This window comes from Sabethes cyaneus, chromosome 3, assembly GCF_943734655.1.
Source record: "Sabethes cyaneus chromosome 3, idSabCyanKW18_F2, whole genome shotgun sequence".
In the NCBI taxonomy this organism is placed as follows: Eukaryota; Metazoa; Arthropoda; class Insecta; order Diptera; family Culicidae; genus Sabethes; species Sabethes cyaneus.
The window spans coordinates 172,178,491-172,203,305 of record NC_071355.1 but is presented as its reverse complement, the minus strand read 5'-3'; the positions used below and the strand labels follow the sequence as shown (position 1 = coordinate 172,203,305).

The 24,815-nt window shown below is 39.8% G+C and overlaps 1 protein-coding gene across 1 annotated transcript in view; it reads right to left on the bottom strand.

The window, feature by feature from the left end:
• Positions 1-1,373: 1,373 nt before the first annotated feature.
• Positions 1,374-24,815, bottom strand: part of LOC128743036 (trissin receptor) — a 48,660-nt gene continuing 25,218 nt past the window's right edge. Inside the window, exons 4-8 of the mRNA XM_053839542.1 lie at positions 20,656-20,853; positions 20,417-20,578; positions 19,853-20,067; positions 15,991-16,192; positions 1,374-1,421 (exon numbers count right to left, since the gene is read on the bottom strand). Of these exons, the coding sequence (XP_053695517.1) occupies positions 1,374-1,421; positions 15,991-16,192; positions 19,853-20,067; positions 20,417-20,578; positions 20,656-20,853 (825 nt within the window). The remainder of the gene's footprint in view (positions 1,422-15,990; positions 16,193-19,852; positions 20,068-20,416; positions 20,579-20,655; positions 20,854-24,815) is intronic.

The window sequence follows — 24,815 nt, the reverse complement described above, 5'->3', positions numbered from 1 at the left end:
TAATCGGAAGGTGGCGTAGAACTTTCGTTGCAGGCATTGGAAGATTTGGGATAGTTTTGGTTTGGTAGTTTGTGCTATGGCGCTGGTTTTCAAATCCATTTAGAAATAATGATACGAGTTGTCTCATCTTAAGTACAAAAACTAATATAAAATTATAGATCGATAATAAATAGTTGGAAAAAGAATACTTAATTCCGTGAGCCGTGAACCTTTTCATAGTTCATCCAGAATCATAGTCATGATGAAATATAACTTTCGGTAAGGTTAGTAGATGACTCTAGTCTCGAAAATGCTTGACCTTTTGATCAACTGAAACTAACTGAAAATTACACTAACTGAAAATAACCCTTCCAAGTGATTTTAGTCACCAAACAATGAGAATAGTCTTTCCTCATAAATCACGGTGAATAACCACGGAGGGGTTTTCGATTTTCGCTTTCGTAGATTCATAAATTGAACACAAAATACGCGAAGCGATCTAGTCGATACTATTGAAATCGTTAATACTGAATTCCGCAGGAAGAAATTTTTCACCCACCGACTAAAACGTTTGTCCTAAATACTACCTTCCCCATTCGTCCAATCGCCAGTCATAGTCGCAATATACTAGTGCGGGAAAATATTTTCAGTTTCATTGTACTCACTCTTGCTCCGTAAAATACTGGTCAACGGTCCGTCCGCTAACAACAATCTCAACGATTCGATGATTGAATGTTAATTCTAACTCATAGAGGAAACCTCCCTCCAGCAACGGGATGAATGCTACACGAAACTATGCGCATATTTGCGGTATTTCTATATGTACAATATTCGGTGACCGAGGGTCGGAATTCGGTTACGTATGGCGTTCATAATCCACGAAATACACCGTCGATAGGGCGAACGTTACGGTTGCGGTTGATACGTACTCATTGTCGTTGTAGGTGGTTGTGTCCTCCTCCTCCTCCAACTCGTCGTCGTTGTCGTTGTTCAGATTGTTGTTGTTGTTGCTCTGCTGCTGCTGGTGCTGGTGCTGCTGTTGTAGTTGCTGTCGATGTTGACGGAATTTGCTGCCGGCCATCATCATCATCATCGTTATCTTCGCTGAGCCCGTCGCAGCCGCCGCCGCCGCCGTCGCCGTGGACGTCGACGGATTCGAACATTTTGACTTGTTGCTGTTGCTGCTGTTGTTGTGGCTGGTGCTGGCCGTTGTGGGCAGTCCGGTGGTGTCGGGCGTGCTGCTGCTGTTGTTGTTGTTGTTGTTGTTGTTGAGTGCAGTGGTGAGGATGCCGCTGGTGGAAGACCCGTTGCCTGCCCGTTTGTTGATCCGTCCACCAAACCAACGGGTTCCAACGGCCGGAACAGCACCGGCGGCACACGATCAGGTCGTAGCATCATTGGGGAAATCCTACATGGGTTGAATCGGTTGGTAAGGAATGGTTCTAAACAGGTTGGATGTGAGTGTGTGGTATTGTTTAGTTCGCGGTCGACGGTATTTTTCATCATCAGCAAGCGAACGACGCCGACAGGCATGTGGCATGGCAAAAAAAGTAAACAAGAACACAGAAATCAAATTGAATGAGCTACCCAGCGATGATTGTTCGTTGACTGGCAATATGATTATTATATGGCACTGCTCTAGTGTGCTTACACCTACAAGCATTACTAGTGATGGAGTATAAAGCACAACTACAACAAGTACTCAATACATACAGGTATAACTACTTAAAGAGGGATTTTATCGGTATAATGCATGCAACAATAAATTAACAGTAGGGGATTATGTTTGGCATTTGAACGTTCAATTACCTACGACAGCTTCGTCCTTCTAATTGATTTATGAGTGGAGTAGTTTATCAATCTATTATTAGGTTAAGTCTAGCTATCGGCGAACAAAACAAAGCTGATTAACAAAAGCTGTTATCCAAATATATTACATGTGTCATGGTACGTTATCCACATTAGAGATGATAAAAATCTTGCTTTAAACAGCAAACTATAAGTCTAAGTATCTGAATTATTGATATATATTCTCCTGTAATCATAAACAATAACATATAACGTAGCGTTTATACACAAACCCTTATGACCTTATTAAAATAATCTGTGTTGTAATAATTAAGTTTCGTAAACCAGTATCCAGTAATCTTTAATTCCCATGAAACAGACAAAGAAATCGCAGCAAATTTACCTTTAATAGCAATCGAAGTTTTGTAGCACGTATAGTTTTTAGTCTAAAAAACTTAAAAAAAGTTTTTTAGTTTCTGCTACCATGCGTTTCCATTGTTGCCAACCATATGAAGCCATAGTAGGTTGATCGATAAACTTTATAAATTGATATCCATTGGTAAGTAAGTAATTGAAAGAAGACGCGAGTTGGAAAATGGCGAAACATGCGTAATCTAAGACAAAGAAACGATAACTACTTTTTGTAGCAAAGTAGGATACCATCTACTTTAATGAATTGTCAAGAATGTCTACCCAAAATTTCCATACTTTAAGAGCTTTTCGCCATCATGACATACATACTACATATGAACCAAAGGTCGAAATAAATTCTGGCTGGCTTCTACCAGTAGAAACAAATCTAAACGGCAATTGAAAATAATTTCACCACTCACAATAGTAGTAAGAATTCCGCTTACAGTAACGAACCGAATCACTTTCTGTCGACAGCTCCTGTCCGTTTGGCAAAATAAATCGAAAAGCAATTGTAAACTCTGCGTAACCGTTCAATCGGTGCACACAGAAAGCGTGGGCCCCGCGGGTTTGGGACATGGAAAATAGTCGGATTGGCGGGCACCGATCACCCGCGCTGCACGGCCGGGGCGGATGGATGATGGTTGGAATGATGATTGAATGGCTTGCTCGCGTAGTGTAACGGCAAATTGCGCCAGGCGTAATTGAAACTGCATCAATTCAATCTGAAATCATTGAATCGTTTCTTTTAGGTCAAAATCATAAATCAGCGGCACGGATTGCAGGCCGGGCGGGGCGTGGGACAAATTCCGTCAAGTCTGGGCCACGTGCTGTATTGTAAACCGTGTTACTGAGGGGAAATCGTGCTTGATTGATGTTTTGGTGGGATTTGGAAACAATACTATTAAATGTTACACGTGAAAACTTTTCACTTGTCCAACAAAGAGACTGATCTATTTCTGCAGAATCAATTTGAAAATTCCTGAATTTAATGGCTGTACGTACAATAAGTTGCAAATAAAAAATTGATCCCTCTGGAAATGTTGACAAATTATTGGCTACAGAAAATTCTCCAACAAACTAAACATATTCAGGAAAACAGTTATGCACAAGGCTTGCATAATGCTGCATAGAGTTATCTTTATTGCTTTGTTAGACTGAGAAATTTTGTTTCTCTTCGCTTCCCAACAGTAGCTTGTAAAAAATAATGAACCAGCACATTTCAATTGAAAAACGAACCCGACTTCTGTCTTGTTAAACGTGAGAACAGGTTTGTAAAGGGTGTCCCACATCAAATTGCACCACAGAAGAAACGCTGTGGAAAATTACCCATTGGGTATTTTATATTGCAAATATGAGTAGAAGTAGTTTATAGTGTTTTGTTTACACTCTATTTTTATCGCGATCAGTTTTTCGAAAATTGAAAAAATGGCGTCACCCGAAAAGCAACGTCATGAATTTATTTTGCGCAAGCTCCTGGAAGATGCTCAATTCGCTCATTATGAATGATGAGACTTATGTCAAGGCGGACTTCCGGCAGCTTCCGGGGGCTACTGTACTTCACCGACCAGCATAAGTTTGATGTTCCGGAGGAAGAAGGATGCAGAAACTTACATAGTTTGCCAAGAAATACATGATTTGGCCAAGAAATGCATCATGTGGCAAACGGAGTCTGCCGTTCGTGACTACCGAGACTGTAAACGGGCAGATCTACCTCAAGGAGCGTTTACAGAAGAATCTGTCTTCTCTGTCGAAGTAACACGAGGGCCCTATAATCTTCTGGCCGGATCTATCTTCGTGCCAATAATCAAAGGATGTATTGAAGTGGTACAAAGCCAACGGAGTCACTTTCGTACCTAAGGAGATGAACGCCTCCAACGCACCGGAACTAAGGCCCATCGAAAAATACTAGGCTATTATGAAGCATGCACTACGGAAGCATCCCAAGGAGGTCAAGTCCGAGGAAAACATGAAGAAAAAGTGGATTTCCGTACAGATGAAGCTGCAGCTAGGTTGTACAAAACTTTTTGAGTGGAGTTAAGCATAAGGGGCGAGCATACGGTTATGGTATTGAAGTTGAATGTAAAAAATATGCCAAAAGCTTTCTAATGGGTTATATTTTGTTGTCTGAAAGTTTGAAAAGGATCGGTCAATTAGGTAATTTTCTACAGCGTTTCTTCCGTGGTGCAATTTGATGTGGGACACCCTTTATAAGTCTTGAGTATCTGGTAATTGTATGGTGTTTTGTATAGAGTATTTTTCGTTAACCGTTTATTCGATACCGCGTTGCAATCTGTTTAATAGTAAGGTAAGGGCACTATAATTCGACCTATGAAGCCAACGCATGGCTAACAAAATGCAATATATCGTCAAAATAGCGCTATTTTTTCGAAAATATGATAGAATAGTACGAAAGGATGTATATTTAATTAACATTTAAAAGGAAATATGTGTACGATTTATATTTTTCACTCATTTTCTCGTTTTAATTCAATATCCCATTGGGCTAATTTTCGCCCCTTTGTTTTAGTTTTCGACCCTTGCGTGTTCTACTATTCGACCCAAGTACAAAGTAATGTATTTTCAAAGTCGAGGGTTGTTTAAATTGATGAATTTAATGCAAAAAAATAACTGCAGCATTTCTGTAATATCACATTGGTATTATTTTTTTACTAAACCGTAAACCTTTTTTTGTAGACTATTTCAATTACCCTTCTCCTTTGAATGAATAGATGTAACATGTTTGAAATGCAATCCCGGAAAACGCCTGAAATCATACAATTGCTTTCGGGTCTGAATACTTTCCACTTCCATGGCTTTTGAACGATGGGTCGAAAAATGAAACAAGCGTCTTTGAAAGCATACAACAGGCTGTTTCGACCGGTCGAAATCTAGAACACAAACAGTTTCGCGTTTCAATTTTCGTACTTTTTTAAACGTCTTTAATTACATCATAAAAAAACAAATATGCACTGCAACAAAAGAAAATTGGACAGAAATATTGCCTTTTCTTTGTATAATAACATATTGCATGAATTCAGTGTCCTAATATACACAATTTATGGAAATTTTGATTCCGTATCTGTTTCCACTAGACGAAAAGAAATCACTCGAACTCCAGTCCCAGTTTCATAAACTTGATTATTTGGACGTGCAGACGCAAATTTTGATGGGGTATTGCAAAATTTCTTGCAAAATAACAACCTTGACAATATCCTAAGTAATAGCTTTTCTCTACCTTTTTCTCAGTAATCTGTTTGATGAATGTTTCAGCAGTGGTGCGAAAACTAGCACAGGGTCGAAAACTAGATCCCTTACCCTAATAGAAACCGTATTTCTCAATTTTGCCATGAGTTGAAGTAAAGCACGAAACAATTTGGTAGTATATTTTATTGCTGCTGTGTTGGCATTATTATAAAGAAAATCTATCTATAAACTCATGAATGTTAATAACTTTTCACGATAGAACGAATATATGTGCTGATAGACACCACTATTGGGCTATTCGTTCCACAGGGAGATTCAATTCTTAAAAGAGGCAGTTAAAGTTTATGGTCGAAGCTATAAGAATCTCCGGTATATTCGAAAACCGTCGATACCTCGCACAGTCTTAACCTTGAGTATTGATAGTATACAGTTAGTATGCGATTTTTGATTTAACGAAGGTCAAAGACGACCAGACGACAACCGCCTTAAAGTAATATTAGCCACAAAATAATAGCAAAAAGCTGAACCGGAAAATGTAATATTGGTTGATTTCTTTTTGCATCTGATTTTTATGAGGGAAATCTTTTGTAGATGCACCTTTTTTCGATTTTATTTCTTTTGCACGGTCAAGGGAATAAAACAGTTCATAAAAGTTGAAGTGAATAATTCGACCTTTTATACATTGTGCGCTTGAAAAAATATTCGAAGCGTGGGAAGATGATTTGATTGCTACTGCTATATGATTGGAATATAAATTTTATTTGTTCCTATATACCTGCTGCTTCCAATAGATGGTAAAATCTCTAGAGAGACTTATGACTAGAGCTTTACTTTTATGTTTCGTATTGTTCTATTGACAATGTTTCAGTTTAAAATGCTTTTCGCAATTTGTTTTGCATATTTAATGAGTTATAAATTATTTTATCAAAAAGTAACCCATTTTTCAATTTTTTCCGAGGATGCTTCGGAGTTCTTTTAGTGATTGCAATATCTTTGTATAGAACAGTTGAAAACAATGAAAAAATTGTGTGCAAAGTTGTTGAGCAGATTTGTTTTTTGAGTGCTTTTTTCAGCAAACCATTTTATTTTGCAACCAATAAGAGATAGATAGTTACTATATTCAGTAAATTTGATTATTTTAAAAAGTTATCAAATTTTTTTAGACATATTAAAAAAAAACTTGTATCTCCCTAATACGTGAATTCATGGTCACCTTAATAGTGTAAAAAGATGTGAGTAATTCTCGCTGAAACGGGGTCACTTTGCTATGAAACAAACTACAAACGACACGGTTTTGTAAAGAGGAGAGATAGGGTGTATAAACGAAGTGAAAACAAAACCGACGACCATCTTGGATTTGGCAGCCATGTTGAATTTTATCAAAAAACCATCGCTTTCGCCATGATCCCCCCAGCCGCGATTTTAGTTTCAAGACCACCATCGGAAAGATGAGAAAAAATGCTATAATAAACATTCATCAAGTTAGGTGTGCTACGGCATTAACTGAATAAATGAAAATCGGTCGGGGGGCTCATGGTGAAAACGGCGATTTTTTGATAAAATCCAAATCCAAATCTAAGATGGCCGCCAAAAATTATTTTACTCCATTTGCAAGCCCTGTTTTTCTTCTTTACAGAACCGGGCCATTTGTCAGTTGTTTAATGGCAAATTTATGAAATATCACATAATATAGATCTCAAGGTTTGCTCAAAATTCCACTTTTTTTGTAATTATTAGGGCCCTTGGCGAACGAGGGGTCCACTATTTCGAGGTAACGAAAGTGTAATTCTTATTTTTTTAACCATTTTCAACCAATTAAGCGTAAAAGCTCCAATATTTGAAGACCTCGTGTCAGTAGTGGCCCCGTTTCAGCGAGAATTACTCATGTGCTATATTTTATTAATAAACTTCTCCAAGGATGCCACCCTTGAAAAATTATGCATTTTTTTATGGAATAGCAAATGATCGCATTTTTGTGATTTGGCCCCATTGCGAACGGGTATAGAAGCGTCGTTGCCTTAGAGCTTCCAAGGCCAAGGTAGAATTGCAGACTCTGTAACCTTGCAGCTCACTTAGCAATTGGTTTGATCAAGGTGGTTGGATGATTGACGCTTAGTTCAACAAGCTCCCCGTATGTGATATTGCGTAGTATCTTGCGACGATGATACACTGGCCAGGAGCCATCGTGAGCTGCTACTAGGCCCGTTCATATTCGGTATTATTCTGTTTATGCATTGATAGTCCTTGGGCTAAGGCTGCAACCTTGCGGAACTTTTGCCGTGATGTTCATCATCTTCTACTCATTGGCGAACTCGTAAATAAGCACCCTGTTTTAAAAGTCACTCCTCAGGATTCTCTACAGATATTCAGGGACCATTCTGTGCAGTGATTCGGCAATGGTCTCCCAACTGACTCTGGTAAAGGCGTTTTTTAACATCGATCGTTACAACGGCGCAAATATGATCTTCTCTATGCTTCTGTTTAGACGACATCACAGCTCACTCGACTGCTATCTGAATCCGGAATCCGAACTGTACATTTGACAGACCGTGTGGTCTTCCACGATACGTCGTCAGCCTGTTCAGGCCTATATGATACTGGATCCCCACAGATTTTCCTGGCTTATGCAACAGCACTAGCTTTTGGATCGTCCACCTGTCCGGGAACATATTCGACTTTGCTTCAGCAGTCAGCATTTTCCGCCTCTTCTAAACCATACGGCGTAGTTGGCCACATCGTAGGATTGTGCGTCGGGAGAAGTCCCTCCACGATCGCCTTCAGCTTATCCGCTCACAGCTCCCTAGTTGTCACAGGACATTTAACCTTTGCCATTACACCAAGGATTGGCATCAGTTTCTGGCACAGGTTCTTGTAGCATCTATTTTTGCTCAGCTTTATCTTCCGTACAGCCCTGACTAATCTGAATACTACGCCACGCTTTTCTCGATCTACTGCGTTTCTGACTCTCTGGATACATTTTCTGGCTGTTAAAAAACAAGCGTGGAGGTTGCTAAATGTATCGGTAGATGGTATCCACCAGTAAGCTGGGTGGTGGTGGTTTCATCGCATCATCGCATGCCCTCGCTAAGTTTTCCATCAAGTGGTCCGCAGTCAGGATCGCTATTTCCCTGTCCACTCAGAGTGACTGGGCAAAGAGAACTTTGTCGAAAGCCATCGTGTTCCACTACCGCTCGTAGGCGCTAGTACTTTGTATTACCACCGAATTTTGCCGGCCGACGCCATACCCTAACCCTCACAAACTAGCCAGTTCATGTTCCGCATTAGCAACGGGCTGCCGAAGGCTACGTCGATGATGGATTCGCGCCCGTCTTTACGAAAAGTGTTCACGTTACCTTCGTTCAACAGCAACACATCTAGTTTAGCTAACGCTGGCTGTATCCTCTGGAGTTAGTACATCTGCTGCTCCACTCCACAGCCCAAGCATTAAACTTTCCTCCGATGATGATTGGCGTTCGCTCGATGAGCACCTTGGTGAGCGCTGCGCGCATTTAACATCTGGTGGAACAGCTCCATGGTCCATCTTGGTGGTGCGTAGCAGCTGCACATAAAGATCCCGTTGATTTAGACTATCACAAAACCTTTATATCCCATATAGCCATTGGCGTAGCTAGGAAATTTCCCTGGAGGGGGCCTAGGGGGTGCCTTACAAATAAATTCATTATAATCCTGTTATGCCGGTTGTCACCGATAGCACAGGGTTTTGTAAGGAATTACCAGGCAGGCTCTCGACAGATCTTACAGAAATGTCGGGAGGACATCGTGCCCATGCATCACATCTTTATTGATTTCAAAGCAGCATAAGATACAGTCGATCGAGACCAGCTATGGCAGATCATGTACAGACACGATTTTCCGGATAAACTGACGCAATTGATCGGAGCTACATTAGATCGAGTGATGTGTTTCGTGCGTATCTCGGAGACTTTCGAGTCCTTTTGAGTCGCGGTGAAGGTTGAGACAAGGAGACGGCTTATCTTGCATGTTATTCAACATCGCTCTTGAGGGGGTTATCCGACGAAAATGGAGTCTAGGAGGATTGAGCTAAAAATAAATGTGTCGAAGACCAAATATATGAAATAAAGAGGCTCAAAGGAAACAAACGCATGACTCCCACGACGGTAACTGTTGATGAAAGATCCAGTGGCATATTTAAGCGCGAAATCGGATTTACCTTGACCTTCGCAGAACGCTACGATAAAGAAGCATACGCCGCCGTACGAAGGATAGTGGTTTTTTATGAACTTGAAGCCGTGTCACTGCTCACGGAGGACATACGCGCCCTTGTCGTGTTCGAGCGGAAGGTGCTACGGATGATATTTGGTGGAGTACAAACTGAAAGCAGAGAGTGGTGCACAGGTGAATCACGAGCTACAGGTACTGCTTGGAGAGATTTCTATCGTGCATTAAGCGAAAGTCAGTACGCTACGGTAGGCCGGCCACATCGTAAGGATGCCGGATGACAAAGCGACGAAAGGAACAAATACAGGAACAGGGGGGCTCAACATGCAAGATGCCTTGACCAGGTCGAAAGTGATACGCGACTTCTGAGACGACTGGGAAATTGGCGACGAGAGGCCTAATTTTAATGGAGACGAGTGCTTCCAATGAGGAAAATTTCTGGAGGGGGCCTACAGAATTCTGGAGGGGGCCTGGTCCCCCAGGCACCCCCTCTAACTACGCCAATGCATATAGCCCTAGCTGTGCTGGCGGCCGGCCAAATGGAATTAAAAAAAAACTTTATATGAGCTCGATATCCTTAATGGGAAATTTATCCATTATGAGTATTGCAGCCATCGCTGATCTGTCGGTTGTCGAGTTACCGTTGCCGGGTGGAACTCGGTACGGCTCTGCAATTATTGTACCGTGTCGCAATGATTGACATTTATCTGGGTTACCTCCACCACTACTAGCTCGCCTTCACCTTTTTAATACGCTGAGCATTGGAAGCCTTCCATCGTATGGTCATTTCTCTCTTATTTGGGCAGTCGCTTGCAAAGCGGCCTTTTTCGCCGTTCTTTTCGACACGATCTGGATCTTTCCGGACGTTGGCAGTTTCGCATCTGGTGTCCGAATTCCCAATATTTGAAGCTTCGCTTCATTTCTTGTATCACGCGGAGATGGGTTTTAACACGGACACTGACATTTCGACTTTAATCTTGCCTTCTTTTCGTAGCTTGGACGCTGCTACCACCGAAAGGTGAATCGCCGCCGACTGCGTTCCAACATAGGCCTTTTTTATTTGGATCACCAAAGGAACGTTGCCTAAGTCGCACTTCTTAGCTCCTGTTCCCTTGTAATTTCGTCCAGGTTCCTGCACTCAATCACGGTTTCTTAAGCGTGCGGTTTAATATTTGATGGATTCCCCAGCGTCCTGATGGATCTTTCCGCAGCTTAAAAAGCATCTCTCCCTTTTGAGTCCACCTGGTCGCCGAGCTCTTTCAGTTCTGGAGCCTCGCTTAGTTTTCAGAGGATCGCTGCATACGAACCATTGGCGTTCGCTTCGACAACTAGCGCATCGCCCTTAGTCCCCTCCGGCTGAGGCTTCCAGTATATTTCTGTTTCATCCTTCTGGCTTACGACGGTACACCATTTCACTTCATTCGCCTTTTCTGGATAAAGGGTGTCCTGCATAAAATTGCACCACGGAAGAAACGCTGTAGAAAATTACCCATTGGGTATTTTTTCTTGAAAATTTGAGTAGAAGTAGATTAGAGTGTATTGTTTACACTGTATTTTAATCGCTGTCAGTTTTCGAAAATTGGAAAAATGGCGTCACACGAAAACGAACGTCGCCCTACAATCTTTTGGCCGGATCTAGCTTCGTGCCACTACTCAAAGGATGTCCTAAAATGGTACGAAATTAATGAGGTCACTTTCGTACCTAAGGACATGAACCTCCCAACGTACTGGCACTAAGGTCCATCGAAAAATACTGTCGTAATCCGGTTACTTCAACTAACTGGATCTGAAGTGTGCTATGGCTGGCAAGATATAGCCAAAAATTTCTCCATGTAACTCTGTTGAGGGCTACTGCTCTCCAATTTCTCGGACACCGAGTACTCTCCGCTAGATCTCACTCCACCTGGTGTAACCATCTCGCTCGCTGCGCTCCTGGTCGTCTTGTTCCTACTGGATTTGAGGCGAACACCATCTTTGCAGGGTAATTGTCCGGTATTCTTGCCACATGCCCTGCCCATCGTATCCGTCCAGCTTTAGCCATCTTCTGGATACTGGATCTGGATACTTCGCCATAGAGCTGTGCGAGTTCATGGTTCATCATCAGCTTCCACACTCCGTTCTCCTGTACGCCGCCAAAGATCGTTCTTAGCACTCGTCGTTCGAAAACTCCGAGCACTCGCAGGTCCTCCTCGAGCATTGTCCATATTTCATGTCCGTAGAGAACCTCAACTGAAACCTCAACTAGCCTTCTGGTCATATACTACTATTGCACGGCCTAGGATAACCTATGCTGCAGTCGTATGGTGGCCAAAGGTGAATGAGGTGACAGCCCAAGCCAAACTAAACAAAGTTCAGCGCCTGGCCTGTCTTACAGTTACCAGTGCCATGCGTACAACACCTACTGCAGCCATGGAGGCAATGCTATGCTTACTGCCTTTGCATCTTCATGTGAAGAAGGAAGCAGAGCTCGGCGCACTACGGTTGCAAAGGAGTAAAACCATACTCGAAGGTGACCAAATCGGTCATCTTCGCATACTTCGGGAATTCAATCTGACACCCTTAGTAACTTCAGTCTCTGACTGCATGGAAGCCAGGCCCAATATGGACGTTCCATATGAGGTGATTGAAACAGATCGCTCAATGTGGAATAATGGAGGGCCAGATCTTCCATCTGGAACTATCTGTTTTTTTACAGATGGTTCAAAAATGGGGGCCTGCACAGGCTCCGGAGTCTACGGACCCGGCATCAGGGAAACTATCTCATTAGGAAAGTGGCCCACCGTTTTTCAAGCAGAAGTATATGCCATATACATCTGTGCGACAATATGCCTGAAACGAAAGTACAGGCATGCGAAAATCGGTATCTTCACGGACAGCCAAGCAGCACTACTGGCTCTCAAGTCCGCCAAATGCGTGTCCAAATTAGTTTGGGAGTGCAGCGCAGCATTGAGGGAACTCTCCCGCCAAAACAAAGTTTTATTACTTTGGGTGCCCGGTCACTGCGGAATCGAGGGCAATGAATTTGCTGACAACCTAGCAAGACAAGGATCAGCTCAGCAATTTATTGGTCCTGAACCGTTTCTGGGCACCTCCACATCCGCCGTGAAAGGCGAACTGATGACATGGGAAAAGCTAGAAATAGCATCCCGTTGGAATCAAACACAGGGTTGTAGACAAGCTAAACAGTTTATCTACCCAAACCCTGCAGTAGCTAAAAAACTACTCCATTTAACTCGTAGTGAACTACGCACGATCACGGGACTCCTAACAGGACACAGCCCCGCTCTTTATCATTTAAAGAATATCGGCAAGGTATCATCTGACACCTGCCGCTTTTGTAACTCTGAACCTGAAAGTTCAGCGCATCTGCTCTGCTATTGCGGAGCTCTTGCATTATCAAGGCACAACTTCTTAGGAAGTTTCCTTCTTACTCCATATCAGGTATGGAGCCTAAATCCCAAAACGGTCATTGGCTTTATAAACCATGTAGTACCGAATTGGGGCACAGGATTACAACTATTCCGCTCAACTCCATCAATGGGTATGAGCGATCCGTAAACTGTGTACAGCAATCGGGGCCTGCCACAAAAGACGATCATTAAGACTGTCGCAGTGGCCTTTTAACCCAATGCCCTTCTGGCATACAAAAAAAAAAAAAAAAAAAAAGAGAACAACCAGTCTAATAAGCGTCTTGTACAGGGTGCACTTTGTACGGGGACTTAGTCTGCTCGACCGCAATTGCTTGTGGAGCCCATAGTAAGCACGACTTCCGCTGATAATACGCCTCCGAATCTCACGGCTGGTATCATTGTCCGCCGTTACCAGTGAGCCAAGGTAGACAAATTCATCGACTACCTCAAACTCATCGCCGTCGATCAATATACTACTGCCCAAGCGGTGTCGTTCGGCCTCGGTTCCGCTGGCCAGCATGTACTTTGTTTTAGACGTATTTACCTTTAACCCAATCTTTTCTGCTTCACGCTTTAGTCTGGTGTACTGTTCAGCCACCGCCACAGATGTTCCTGTCAGCATACGACCTTGGCTTCCACAGGGGTTGGTTACCCGATCTCCACCAAAGTTGCTCGTATCCCGGCTGGTACAACGAGGTGGTAGGAAAAGGAGTTGCTGAATAAGAGGCTATGAACCACTGTAGGGTCTATTTTATGACTACACGTGCACAAGGCACCAACGGTACGCATTATTCAGCCGTTTACCAGCCGTTATATAACTAATGTGAGTCATTAATAAATTGATATAACTAAAAGTATCGTAAGTGTGCTACTTGGGTACGCACATAAAGTTGAATAAGTATCATGTATCTCTAGGTGAGTGAATCCAGATGTATATTGCCTTTAAAATATGTGCATATTCAGTTTGTCAACATTGTCGATGATTCACAAACTCTGTTTTGGAAAAATCGCCAAGAGTGTCGCAAACTCGCAGATATTTTGGTGTTCTTTACCAGACCAGATAAGCCATTTTATCGTCTATTCGACATAAGCAGAGATATCGCAAAAAGAAACATGATTTTACCAATTGTGATATCCAACGGGACAGTTCCGAATTTAACCGATCATTTTCAAATTCGTCTTGTCTAGACACACAACTTTGTCAAAAACCGTAACCTTCTATCGTATCATAGTCATGAGATATCATCATAAGATTATAATTCGACCACGTGCGCCACCTAGTGACACAGTTTCGAACTTTGTTATGCATTACCAAATGCGTCTTGTTCGAAGAAATAACTTTGTAGAACACAGTAACATTCTATCTCGTCACGGCTCTGAGATATTCCAAAAAAATCAATATGCTCGTTATAAGCGCCATCTATTGTATCAGTTCCGATTTTTTTGTCCGCAGTCAGATTGACCTCGTCCAGATAAACAACTTTGCCAAAGACAGGAACCTTCTATCTTTTCTCAGTCCCGAGATATTAGAGATTCTAGTATCGAGGTTCTAGAATCATTTAATTTAGTCGCCTTTTGCACCATCTAGCGAATTAGTTTTCAAACGTTATTGTTCGTTTCCAGATGCGTCTTAACTAGATAAACAACTTTGTCGAAAACCGCAATCTTCTATCTCATGCCAGTCCTGAGGTATAGGCAGTATTATTCGTCGTGTACTTAGTACACGACGCGACCGCTTAGGTAACTTTTTTTTAGCGCGACCGCTCTAGCGTTAACGAAAGAAGGGGATTTCCCCATAAAAAATACTTGTTCGAGGGATACTCCTGTTGCTATTTGATATTTGGGAATGTCGTTCGTAGATGGTATTAGTGTTTAGGTAAAATGTGTGGTACAATATTTTTTGTTGATATTTCTTCCAAGTATTATGTCTGTTTGTCTGTGTTTAAGTCATCCGCAATTGCGAGACGTGGACATTCTAGTGAATGGATTATATAGTTAAAATACAAATACAATTACCTTCTTCGTTATTTTCAGCAAAACTGGCATCAATTTGGACCATTGGCGGAACTAGTGGCAAGATAGGGGGGTTAATCATCCCCCTCCCCCCAAGAGAGATTTAGCCTCACTCCTCCTAGAAAAACTTACATGGTTTTTAAAATTTAGGAAAAAATTGTCGTTCGATAACTCTAGATAACAAATACTAAAATAATTACAAAACGTAATTTTTCATTACATCACTGGTGCAAGATCCCATGCAGCAGTTTTAATATGCCGACGAAATAAAATAGTCGAAAAAATGCCGGGGGCTATAATCGCCCCTAGACGTTACCGCTAGTTCCGCCAATGATTTTAGCCCACGCGTTAATATGTCGCAATCTAATCAATGTGTCTCACTTTGTTTGAGTACAGTCTTTGATACAAATAAGTTAGTTTTGTGCGGTTGGTAATGTTTACCGGCATTGAAGAAAAATTAAAAATAAACACCATTATACCGAAACAGTATCATTTGTATATAAACGGATTAATTATTCATTTATTCATCATTTAACATTGAAACGGGATATACAGCAAACATTTTTCCAGTTTCTATTTTTAACGACATCCGATTTTCGAGAATTAATGTAATCCACTCGTTTAAGTTGTTTATGTTTTCCCCGCATTGTTCCGTTCATCAATTATTGAAAATCGTTTCTGGGAATTCCATTTTCGGCTAGCGATCGATAGCCAACGCATTTGAATGAAGCAACAGGAAGCTGAACCGGCATCTAACTAAAGGTGTGAATGAATAATGCACAATGAACCAATGAATTCAACCGACTGTCGGGTGTCACAACAATGTTCACAGAAGCTAAATCATGCAACAATGTGGAAAAGAATGTGACAGGTTTTTCCAGCAACGCGTGGGTTAACTTTAAGTGTGTTAGGAGCAAGGAATGAGTGATTGCTAAAAAGCGGGATACTACCGAGTCCGAGGATGAAAAATTGTGTTACTCACGTGCATTGGAATCCGCTGGTTGAGCGAATGATTTTTGTTCTTCTTCAGTGAGCACATCAGCAGCTCTCGCATACCCTTGCGGAAGTTCCGGCTGAGAAAGGCGTACAGCAGCGGATTGACGCCCGAGTTGAAATATGTCACCAGAAAAGTGAGCGGCGTAAACAATGCGTTGAAGTTCGAGTCGCCTTTGTAGTCGGTTGACCTGTTGGAAAAGCGAGAAGGAAGTTCCTGTTTGAGTTGGGTTTTTGTTTGGTTGCAACTATGACGGAGGGCTGTTTTCGGGATGGTTCCGGTTATATTCCGCGTTAGACGAGATTGATTCGCGCGCCCGGAGTGACGGGAACCAATTTAATTAAAAGAGTGATTTACTGTTCCAGACCTTTGGTACATAAATTTATTTTGTCGTATTAATTGATTTTGAAATTTCGAATTAATGGTTTTAACATTAATTTGTGTTACGCTTGTCAAAAATATTTAGGGTAACGACCCCAGAATTCGCCCCTTTTATCAGGTTTTTATGCTGTAAAATGAATAAATCGCCATATTATTATAAAATCAGCCCTGAACTCAGACAAGTAGGACTATATATTAATATTCTATCTATTTTGGCTATATGGAATCGCGAAAATTGAAATTTGATAGCAAAAAAGCCAATTTTGTGCAGGAACCTCTAGTACCACATTTCGCCCATAGCGATCCAAAATTCGTCCCCCATGTGACCCAGATTTCGCCCACTTGTTATTTGTTGCAAATTTCCCAAATAACCTCAATTATTTTGTTAGAATTGTTGTTACTATTATTTAACTTTAAGATTATGTCTATCCAGTGCTTAATATGGCAATCAATTTGTATGAGGAATTCGTTAAATGTTAATCTAAATTGAAATAAACTGATCATCATCACCTCCTGATACCTGATTCAGTAAAACTAAAAAACACAGAGAAGGTGGGTTTTTACTAAATGTTTATTTTCATTGCAGTAAAATAAGGCTTTTGACACTCGTCAAAGATATTTAAAATGAATAGTGCTTTTTCTGGTCCTTTATTGAATTCATTTTCACTATTGATATGTGGGCGAATAAATACAATTCAGTGCCTACAGAATGGTACAATGTTTATTTTAATAGTTTAAATAAACTTAATGATTACTTATATCATTGTTTAGTAATTTTTTGGGAAAGAGTAAATGTTTACTGTGAACAATAAAAAATTAGTTGAACTGGAAAATCTTGATATTCGGCTATATATATTGACTAATCGAAGGTGAGACTCGAGTCCACAACCTAACCTCTTCCCCAAGAAATAACTAAGCTTAACTGCTTAATATAGTCAATAAAAAGATGAAGAAAAAAAATTGTTTAGTAAATCACTGTCTGTAAATGGGTATGTCGGTTTACAGTATTAAATATTCCTGGTAACTGGTAAGCATACCCATCTTACCTACTCAACTAGGATATTTGTTGACATAACTTGGAACTCTTAACTAGCATTTTTGGTTAGACCGGGTTTGTAATGCTAAGCTATTAGAATTTTCATGATATTATCGAAATATTCTTGTTTATCAACACGATTATTTCTTTGTTGTCTGCATTGCACATTAAATACTTTTCAAAGTTTTATTCATGACAACAATTTTATTGCGCTTAGATGCTTTAAAATAGTAGACGGATTTTTCGTGTGATTTTCCAATAGTCAGATTTATTCTCATGACAAGAAAAATTGTGATTTTTGAGAATATTATGCGCGTCTTATTAATTCGTGCGGTTTTAATCTTATTATCAATTTCGATGTCGATTATTGCTAATTCAACAGTTCGTTTGGTAGAAACCCCATTAGCCCATGTTTAGCAGGTAATTCTTTTGTTAGATGAATTCAAATGAAGATATGATGTGCTTTCTGCATCAAAATATTATTTATTCTATACTTTTACTCACCATTTTGATAAACATAAATCAGCGAACAAACTAATCGATTGTGACTTGCATTTGCTTATGTGTGGCATATTTGCATATATTTGATAGATGAGGGCGAAAACTGGTTCACGCAGTAAGTTCGGCTAAGTATATACAGATTCGACCCGGGCGAATTTTGGAACTCATATGATTTACAATACCCAGTTTTCGCCCAGTGCATTTATGTTCTATTTTCAGCAGAATTGCGATAAAATATCAAAATAAAAGCACAATTATGAAATTTGAAACAGATATAACCAAATTGATGCGAAAAAAGTGCAAAGAGATACGATTTTCCATTACTTTTCCTCAATTTTATTTTTCGTGCTCGTTCTTGAAAATGGAAAAATCGCGTCTTAAATACATTACCTATTTTTCAAACCACATTAAATCATTAAAATACATAAAACAACACAACGAATTCTATTCAAATAACTGAAAACTGAGTTAAAATGAATATAAATTAAACTAACAACTTATATTTCAACTATATATTGAGTTAAATCACGGGAATGCCAATGGGAGGGCGAATTCTGGGGTGGGGGCGAATTGTGGGGTTCTTACCCTACATTATTACGGATGTGGCGCAATAAATTTCATTTCATTGAAAACAAGTTTGAAGAAAACAAATCGCATAGCTCTAAACCCTGTAAATTTTTGTTTTGCATCTCACCATAACTCGGAATGCATGCAATGGAAACCGAGCTGATTCTGCTGAAGCCTCAATTATAACCGCTTTTTGTGAAACAAGACGCTCCCGGCGGAGGACAACATGTGGTAGGTATTTGCATTCGTCTGCGGCCCTGCTTGGGATACGAGGACACACAAGTAGGTACGGGGGAACAGTTTGCCAATCTGATTACCACATGGCGCCTTGTTCATCAATCAATTCGACTGAATTAGAGTTCAGTACAATGCACAAATCTGCTGCAGCCAGCGTAATAATGAAACATGATTGTACGGCATGCAGTTGTATGGCCTTTGGGTCGGTCGGTCGGTTGGTCGTTTGCCGGCTAGGCTAGGAACTGTTGCGTTACGTTGGCGAAGCGAGAAAACCGTTTCTATATTCAATTGCCAGAGACGAACGTCACACGACGCGACGTCGAAGATTGATTTCAGCATGTGCAGGCGCGCGGTTGCAATTGTACCGCCGAGTGTATGGATGGATTCAATTATGCACTTTGTATCCGTTCTTGGTTTGGTTTGTGGTTTGATTGTTATGGCTTTTGCCGCTACTTGAACAACAATTTGTAATAGAAACGAGCCAGTTAGTAGACGTTAGCTCGAGCAGTTTGTTGATTTGTTGTTTGTTGAAGTACTGAGCGGCACATCACTGCCGGTGATTTGTATGTTTTTGCTTGCTGCTTGAATAGCCAGCAATTGACGCGTTTTGAAAGCGATTAAATAATTAACTTTCTTTGGGTTTTACTTTGGTGAGCTGTTTGACATGCAACACAAATGCACGATAGTCTACGGTACAACTACGAGACACAGATCGTTTTATGTTTACTATATGATAGTTTCAGGGAAATGTGTTGAGTTTTGTTTAACACATAGGTTTAGACATGTTTTCATGTATTAGTACCTCCAAGTGCTTATTAGTTTTGTGTAAATTTGAAGACATTCAATAAAGTTACTGTAATAAAATTTAGTTGAACGCAAATGCATATTTTTAGGTCAGCAATTGTTTGGGTTAATAAATTACCCGAAATTACTCAAAAATTGCAACACCTTCAAATTCGAATTACATACATGCATAGCTCTGACATGGAGATAATATTTTTCAACTAGTAGTTTGTTTATCATTAAGTTAAACATCACTATACCTTCATTAGACCATAGACTACATCTAATAAACTGAGTAACCACATCCCACATGCAGCATATGTTCATGATTCCTTCCAGACTTACCAATATTGCCACATCTTGCGCGCATGAAAGGGCAAATTGCACAGAGCAAACGTCAGCACCACAACCATCAGCATTCGGATGACCCCGCGTCTCGCCCTCAGTACATTGTTGGACGAATGGGACATCTGCGTTAGCTGCGTTCCGTGGTGGCGCTGGTGGAAGCTATTTTGTGATCGCCAGGTTGTCACAACCACTTTGTCCGATTCAACCGAAACCTGCGTGAAGCAAAAAAAAAAAAACCAAAACGATGAGGCGATTAAACGATAATAAATATTAATAGCCGCTTGATTTTATTTTTATACGAGCTACTCAATAGCAATTTAATATAGAAACCCAGCCAGTGTGGAGACGTTCCACGAATCAATAACGGGAAAAATATTTTCCCATGGAACGTCTCCCCACGCCGCTTACTGTGAGGTCTACCCCACAAACCACTCTGCAATGTTGGCCCATTTATTGCACCACCGGCACCGTCTGCGTCAGCAAAGAGTGACACAATCAGTGGCCAGATATTCGTGTCATTACTCATAAACGGTCGAGCATATGTTACTCGGGTAAACTGACCTGACTTTCGGTAACTCCGACGGTTCGTTTCTCGTATTTGCTGCTGGGCTTCCGGTTGAAGTTGGCCGAGTAGCTGGATGAGGTGGTGTTCTGCAGGGCAATATGCCGCTCCAGTCCCCGGGAGCTCTTCCACAGTGCTATCGCTATCCGGCTGTACAGGATCTGCGGTACGAAGAAACATAAAGTTAGCCGGACCGATGTCAAATGCAGGACAGTATTTCTCCGCATTCCTAACTTACCATCATGACTAGCAGCGGCAGAAGATATAGTAAGGCAAAATTAATGATATCGAAGAGCTCCGAGTTGAACGCTTTTCTATTGACAATACAGATTGTTTCCAGCTGGTCGTCGCCCAGGTTATTGGTAATCGTCCGGACAAAGATGAACTTTGGCACGGAATAGACGGCCGACGTAATCCACACAGCAACGATGACCAACTGTGAAATGTAGATGAATGGAGAAGAACAGAGGGATACCCGTAATGAAAGGGCTTGTGTAAAAGGATACCCGTAAGATTGTTGCGATAATGGAGCTATTCATGATTCATGTCAATTATGCGTTCAAGCTGTTGGCAGGAAACACGCTGGTGGTCGTCATGACGTTGGGAATTACCGGTCGTTGATGATGGTCTTATTGGATGATTGATGTGATTGATAATAGGACTGCGTTTCCGTGGTCAGCGCAAAACTGGCGTATGCTGATTAAAACATTGTCCAATTAGCTGCTGTTAAAGGAAACTTGAATGATGCACTCCATTTTAATTATTTGTTGATTAGTTGCACGTGGCAGCTCTTACGGAATACCCATTGATAATAGTTTTCAGGTATAGCAAAATGATCGAAATAAACGATATTGAATTTTAAAGAATCGAAAAATAAAAATTTCATTATATTTTCTCAGTTGAAATAAACAATCGATATAAGTTTTATGTTTATTCCGTCAGCATAGTTATCGCTGTACATGTAATTGAGAAAATTTGATCAAAACGATGTAACTAACATGCTTAAGAGGCGAACCAGCCGCAGGCTGAAAACCTCTCTAATATAGAATTAAAAAAAAACATGCTTAATGTGCTTTTTCTACGTAATTGTAGTTGAAAAATTGTAGCTAATCGTTTTAACATACGAGTGCAACGGCTCTTATCAAAAATTCTTAACGACTTTTTGACTAATGAAAGCATTAGTCTATTGATGAGAATTCATATATGAGAATTTTATAGATTTGCTACATTTCGCTTGTCTGCTTTCCATGTGGTCTTTGAAAGTAAGCTACTTATTGTACGACACTTTCAGTTTTATTGCATGATTTTTATCAGAAATTTTTAACAATTTAAAATAGGTGAACCAGTTTTTGAAATACAGTATCTAATTTACTCTATAAATCAACAATCTATAAAAACAGTTGTAGGTGAGCAATAAAATCTAACCTTAAATGAAAGGGAATTAGGCATCGCAGAGTCAACTCCTCTTTTGCCAGCACAATGCAGAATTCAGAACATAATTTTCGCAGCTTTCAGTAGTAGCGTCGAGAAAAATCAGCAGCGGTGTCCACAGGGTGCATAGCAACGATAAATGAAAGTAATTGGAATACTAGGCTAGTAGGGTAAAGAACCGGTTTTAAGCAGTTTAAGCGGGTCACTGATTGTTTTACCTTATTACAATCAGCATCAGATATCAGCATACCAATCTTCTTGCTATCTTTAGTTCTTCAAGCTGTTACCATTGGAAGACACTATTGTTGTGCTAAACTTTTGATTTTCCGCTTTAAAAGTTGGAGCGGTGGAACTAATTTTGATCAGACCGAACATATTTTCATCCTCAAGGTGGTTTTTTAAGCAGTCCTGAAATCTAAATTTTTTTACGTCCCCGTAAAAAATCCCTCTAACTTTTCCCCCTATTCAGTAAGTTCGCGTTCCTATCCGCGACTCACTAATCGGCATCTGATGCGTAATCGGCATAGCGTATCGGCATAGATGCGTAAAATGCCATCTGTCTAAATTGTTTATCGGGGCATACACTCACCGCACCGTTCGGCAAACGGTATTCGTCGTCTCTTTTATTCTCTAGTGTTCTTATGGGAAACTGCGAGCTTGACGTCTCACTCGCTGTTCATAAGGATGGTGGGAGAACAAAATAGGTAAACATAGCAGTACGCACGGCCCGACTCAGAACAGTGTTGTCAAAGCAAATAACATTGAAACACATCGTTGCTTCATTAAATCACTGAGAAAATTTTCGAAAATTATTGAAAAAGCTGTCTTTTGTGTTGTTTTTAATAAAGAAAAATTAATTATGAACATACATTTCTCTTGAAAGTATTGAACCACGTTTTCACCATAGGAGGTTTCAGGTAATTTCAAACTTAAAATTCTTATTTCCAGAACCGAAACAGTGTTTTGGCAACACGATAGTTCATCAGTTGTGCTGCAGCTGCTGATAGTGGTGAACAGGTTCCATCAATTCAGAATTTGTTTTCAGTTTTGTTAGAAAATAATAAAACTTTTGGCTAGTGACAAAGCCCTAGATAATAGAAAAAACCCGAATTAATCCACCTAGCGGCGTGACCTAGCCTTTCTACTGTCACAATAATCATCATTTAATTTCTCAGGAACATCTATGTATAATTAACTTGACTATATTTTTAAATATCCGTTCCGTATTCCTCAAAATCCTTATTTGCCAGTAAAATTCACAACGTATTGCGTAGAATAATTAAATTTTCTTTCCTTGTGTGCGTAAATACTTGTAACACCTTATTTAGTTTTATAATCGGTCGGCCTAAACTTTCGGGCTTCAGAACCACATAGGAAACTTGTTTTGAATTGACAATATGAAATATGTGTTCAGAACAGATTTTTTGATAATTAATTAATACCATGTGTTCAAAAGTTAGCATCTTTGAAAAACAAGAGTTCAGAAAAATTATTATTATACTTCGCCTTTGAAGACAAAGAATATCAACAACAAAATGATTAATGAAAAAATAACTGAATAGAGCATTAGATATGAAAAAGAGAAATTGAACTTTTTCTTAGCTGGCGCTCCTTCAGATAATTATTTTTGCATGAAAATCCAAACTTATGCTTTTTTTGAATGTACTTTCATGATAGTCATTAGCTTGATCGCATCGTTTTTACAATGTTGGAGGGTTAGGAAAACAAGAGGTTTGCAAAAGCTGCGCCTTAAACATGCTTGAGAATGGGAAATATGATCGATATGATTTTCAGTGCTTGTCATTTTTGATTTATTTGTTGAAACATGATACATGACATAAGACATCTGTCCTTTAAAATGTCATTAACGAAAACAAATCTTACAAAATTACTACCGTGCAACGTTTACTTCCTATTTTTCATATAACATTTCTAAGCTCTAGTATCTATTGATTGAAAAGAGCATCTATTGATGCGCAAAATTTGTTTGAAATTTGTATAAATTTATTTGAAAAAATCAACTCATTTTTAATCCTATACACCACTATACCTTCATGCTTAAATTAACTGCTTTTCTTCGCTGTTTGCTTTTCGTGTACAATTGTGAGTAACAGCAAGTGAACAAAATGACAATTGAAATCTGAAATCAAAGAAAAGAAAAAGCTTTTCGATTGAATCCCATTATTTAATATTTATTTGCAACAGATACGTAGTTCGCCTACGACGTGCAGGCTTCAACAGCGTCTTATTTCAAAGCGTATACGTATCTGTTGCGAATAAATATTAAATAGTGGGATTTAGTCGGTAAAAGTTTTTTCTTTTCTTTAATTTCAAATTTCGTATTCCACTAAGAGGCTTCAAAAATTTCAGACAATTGATTCAGAAAAGTGAGAAACATCTTTTCTTGAATTTCAATGCAAATTTAAAAATTGCAAATTGTCATCCCAAGTAACAATTTGAGTTTTATTACACTCTTATGATGACATTCAAGACCAAAATTGGTCATGAAAACCACCAGAAGAGTACAATCAAACTCACATTGTTGCTTGGGATCACATACACACACATACATACATACATACATACATACATACATATATACATACATATATACATACATACATACATGCATATATACATACATACATACATACATACACACATACATCACACACATTGAATACAATCAACATTTCTTTGAATTCACACGTTTTAACGGTTTAATATACGGTGCTTAAGTGTTAAAGTTTAAATAACTTTTGAATGAACTGTCCGATTTTAAATAACTCGGTTTCGTTTGATAGATCTCAGTAGTAATTTTCAAATAATAATAAAATGTATGATGTTTTTCATTGAATTAATGCTTATATGTTACAAAAATATGTTTTAAATACTATTTTTTCACATTTCTTTATGTAACTTTCAAACTACAAGCCCAATCGTCATGCAATTTGGAAGTTAAGGGTT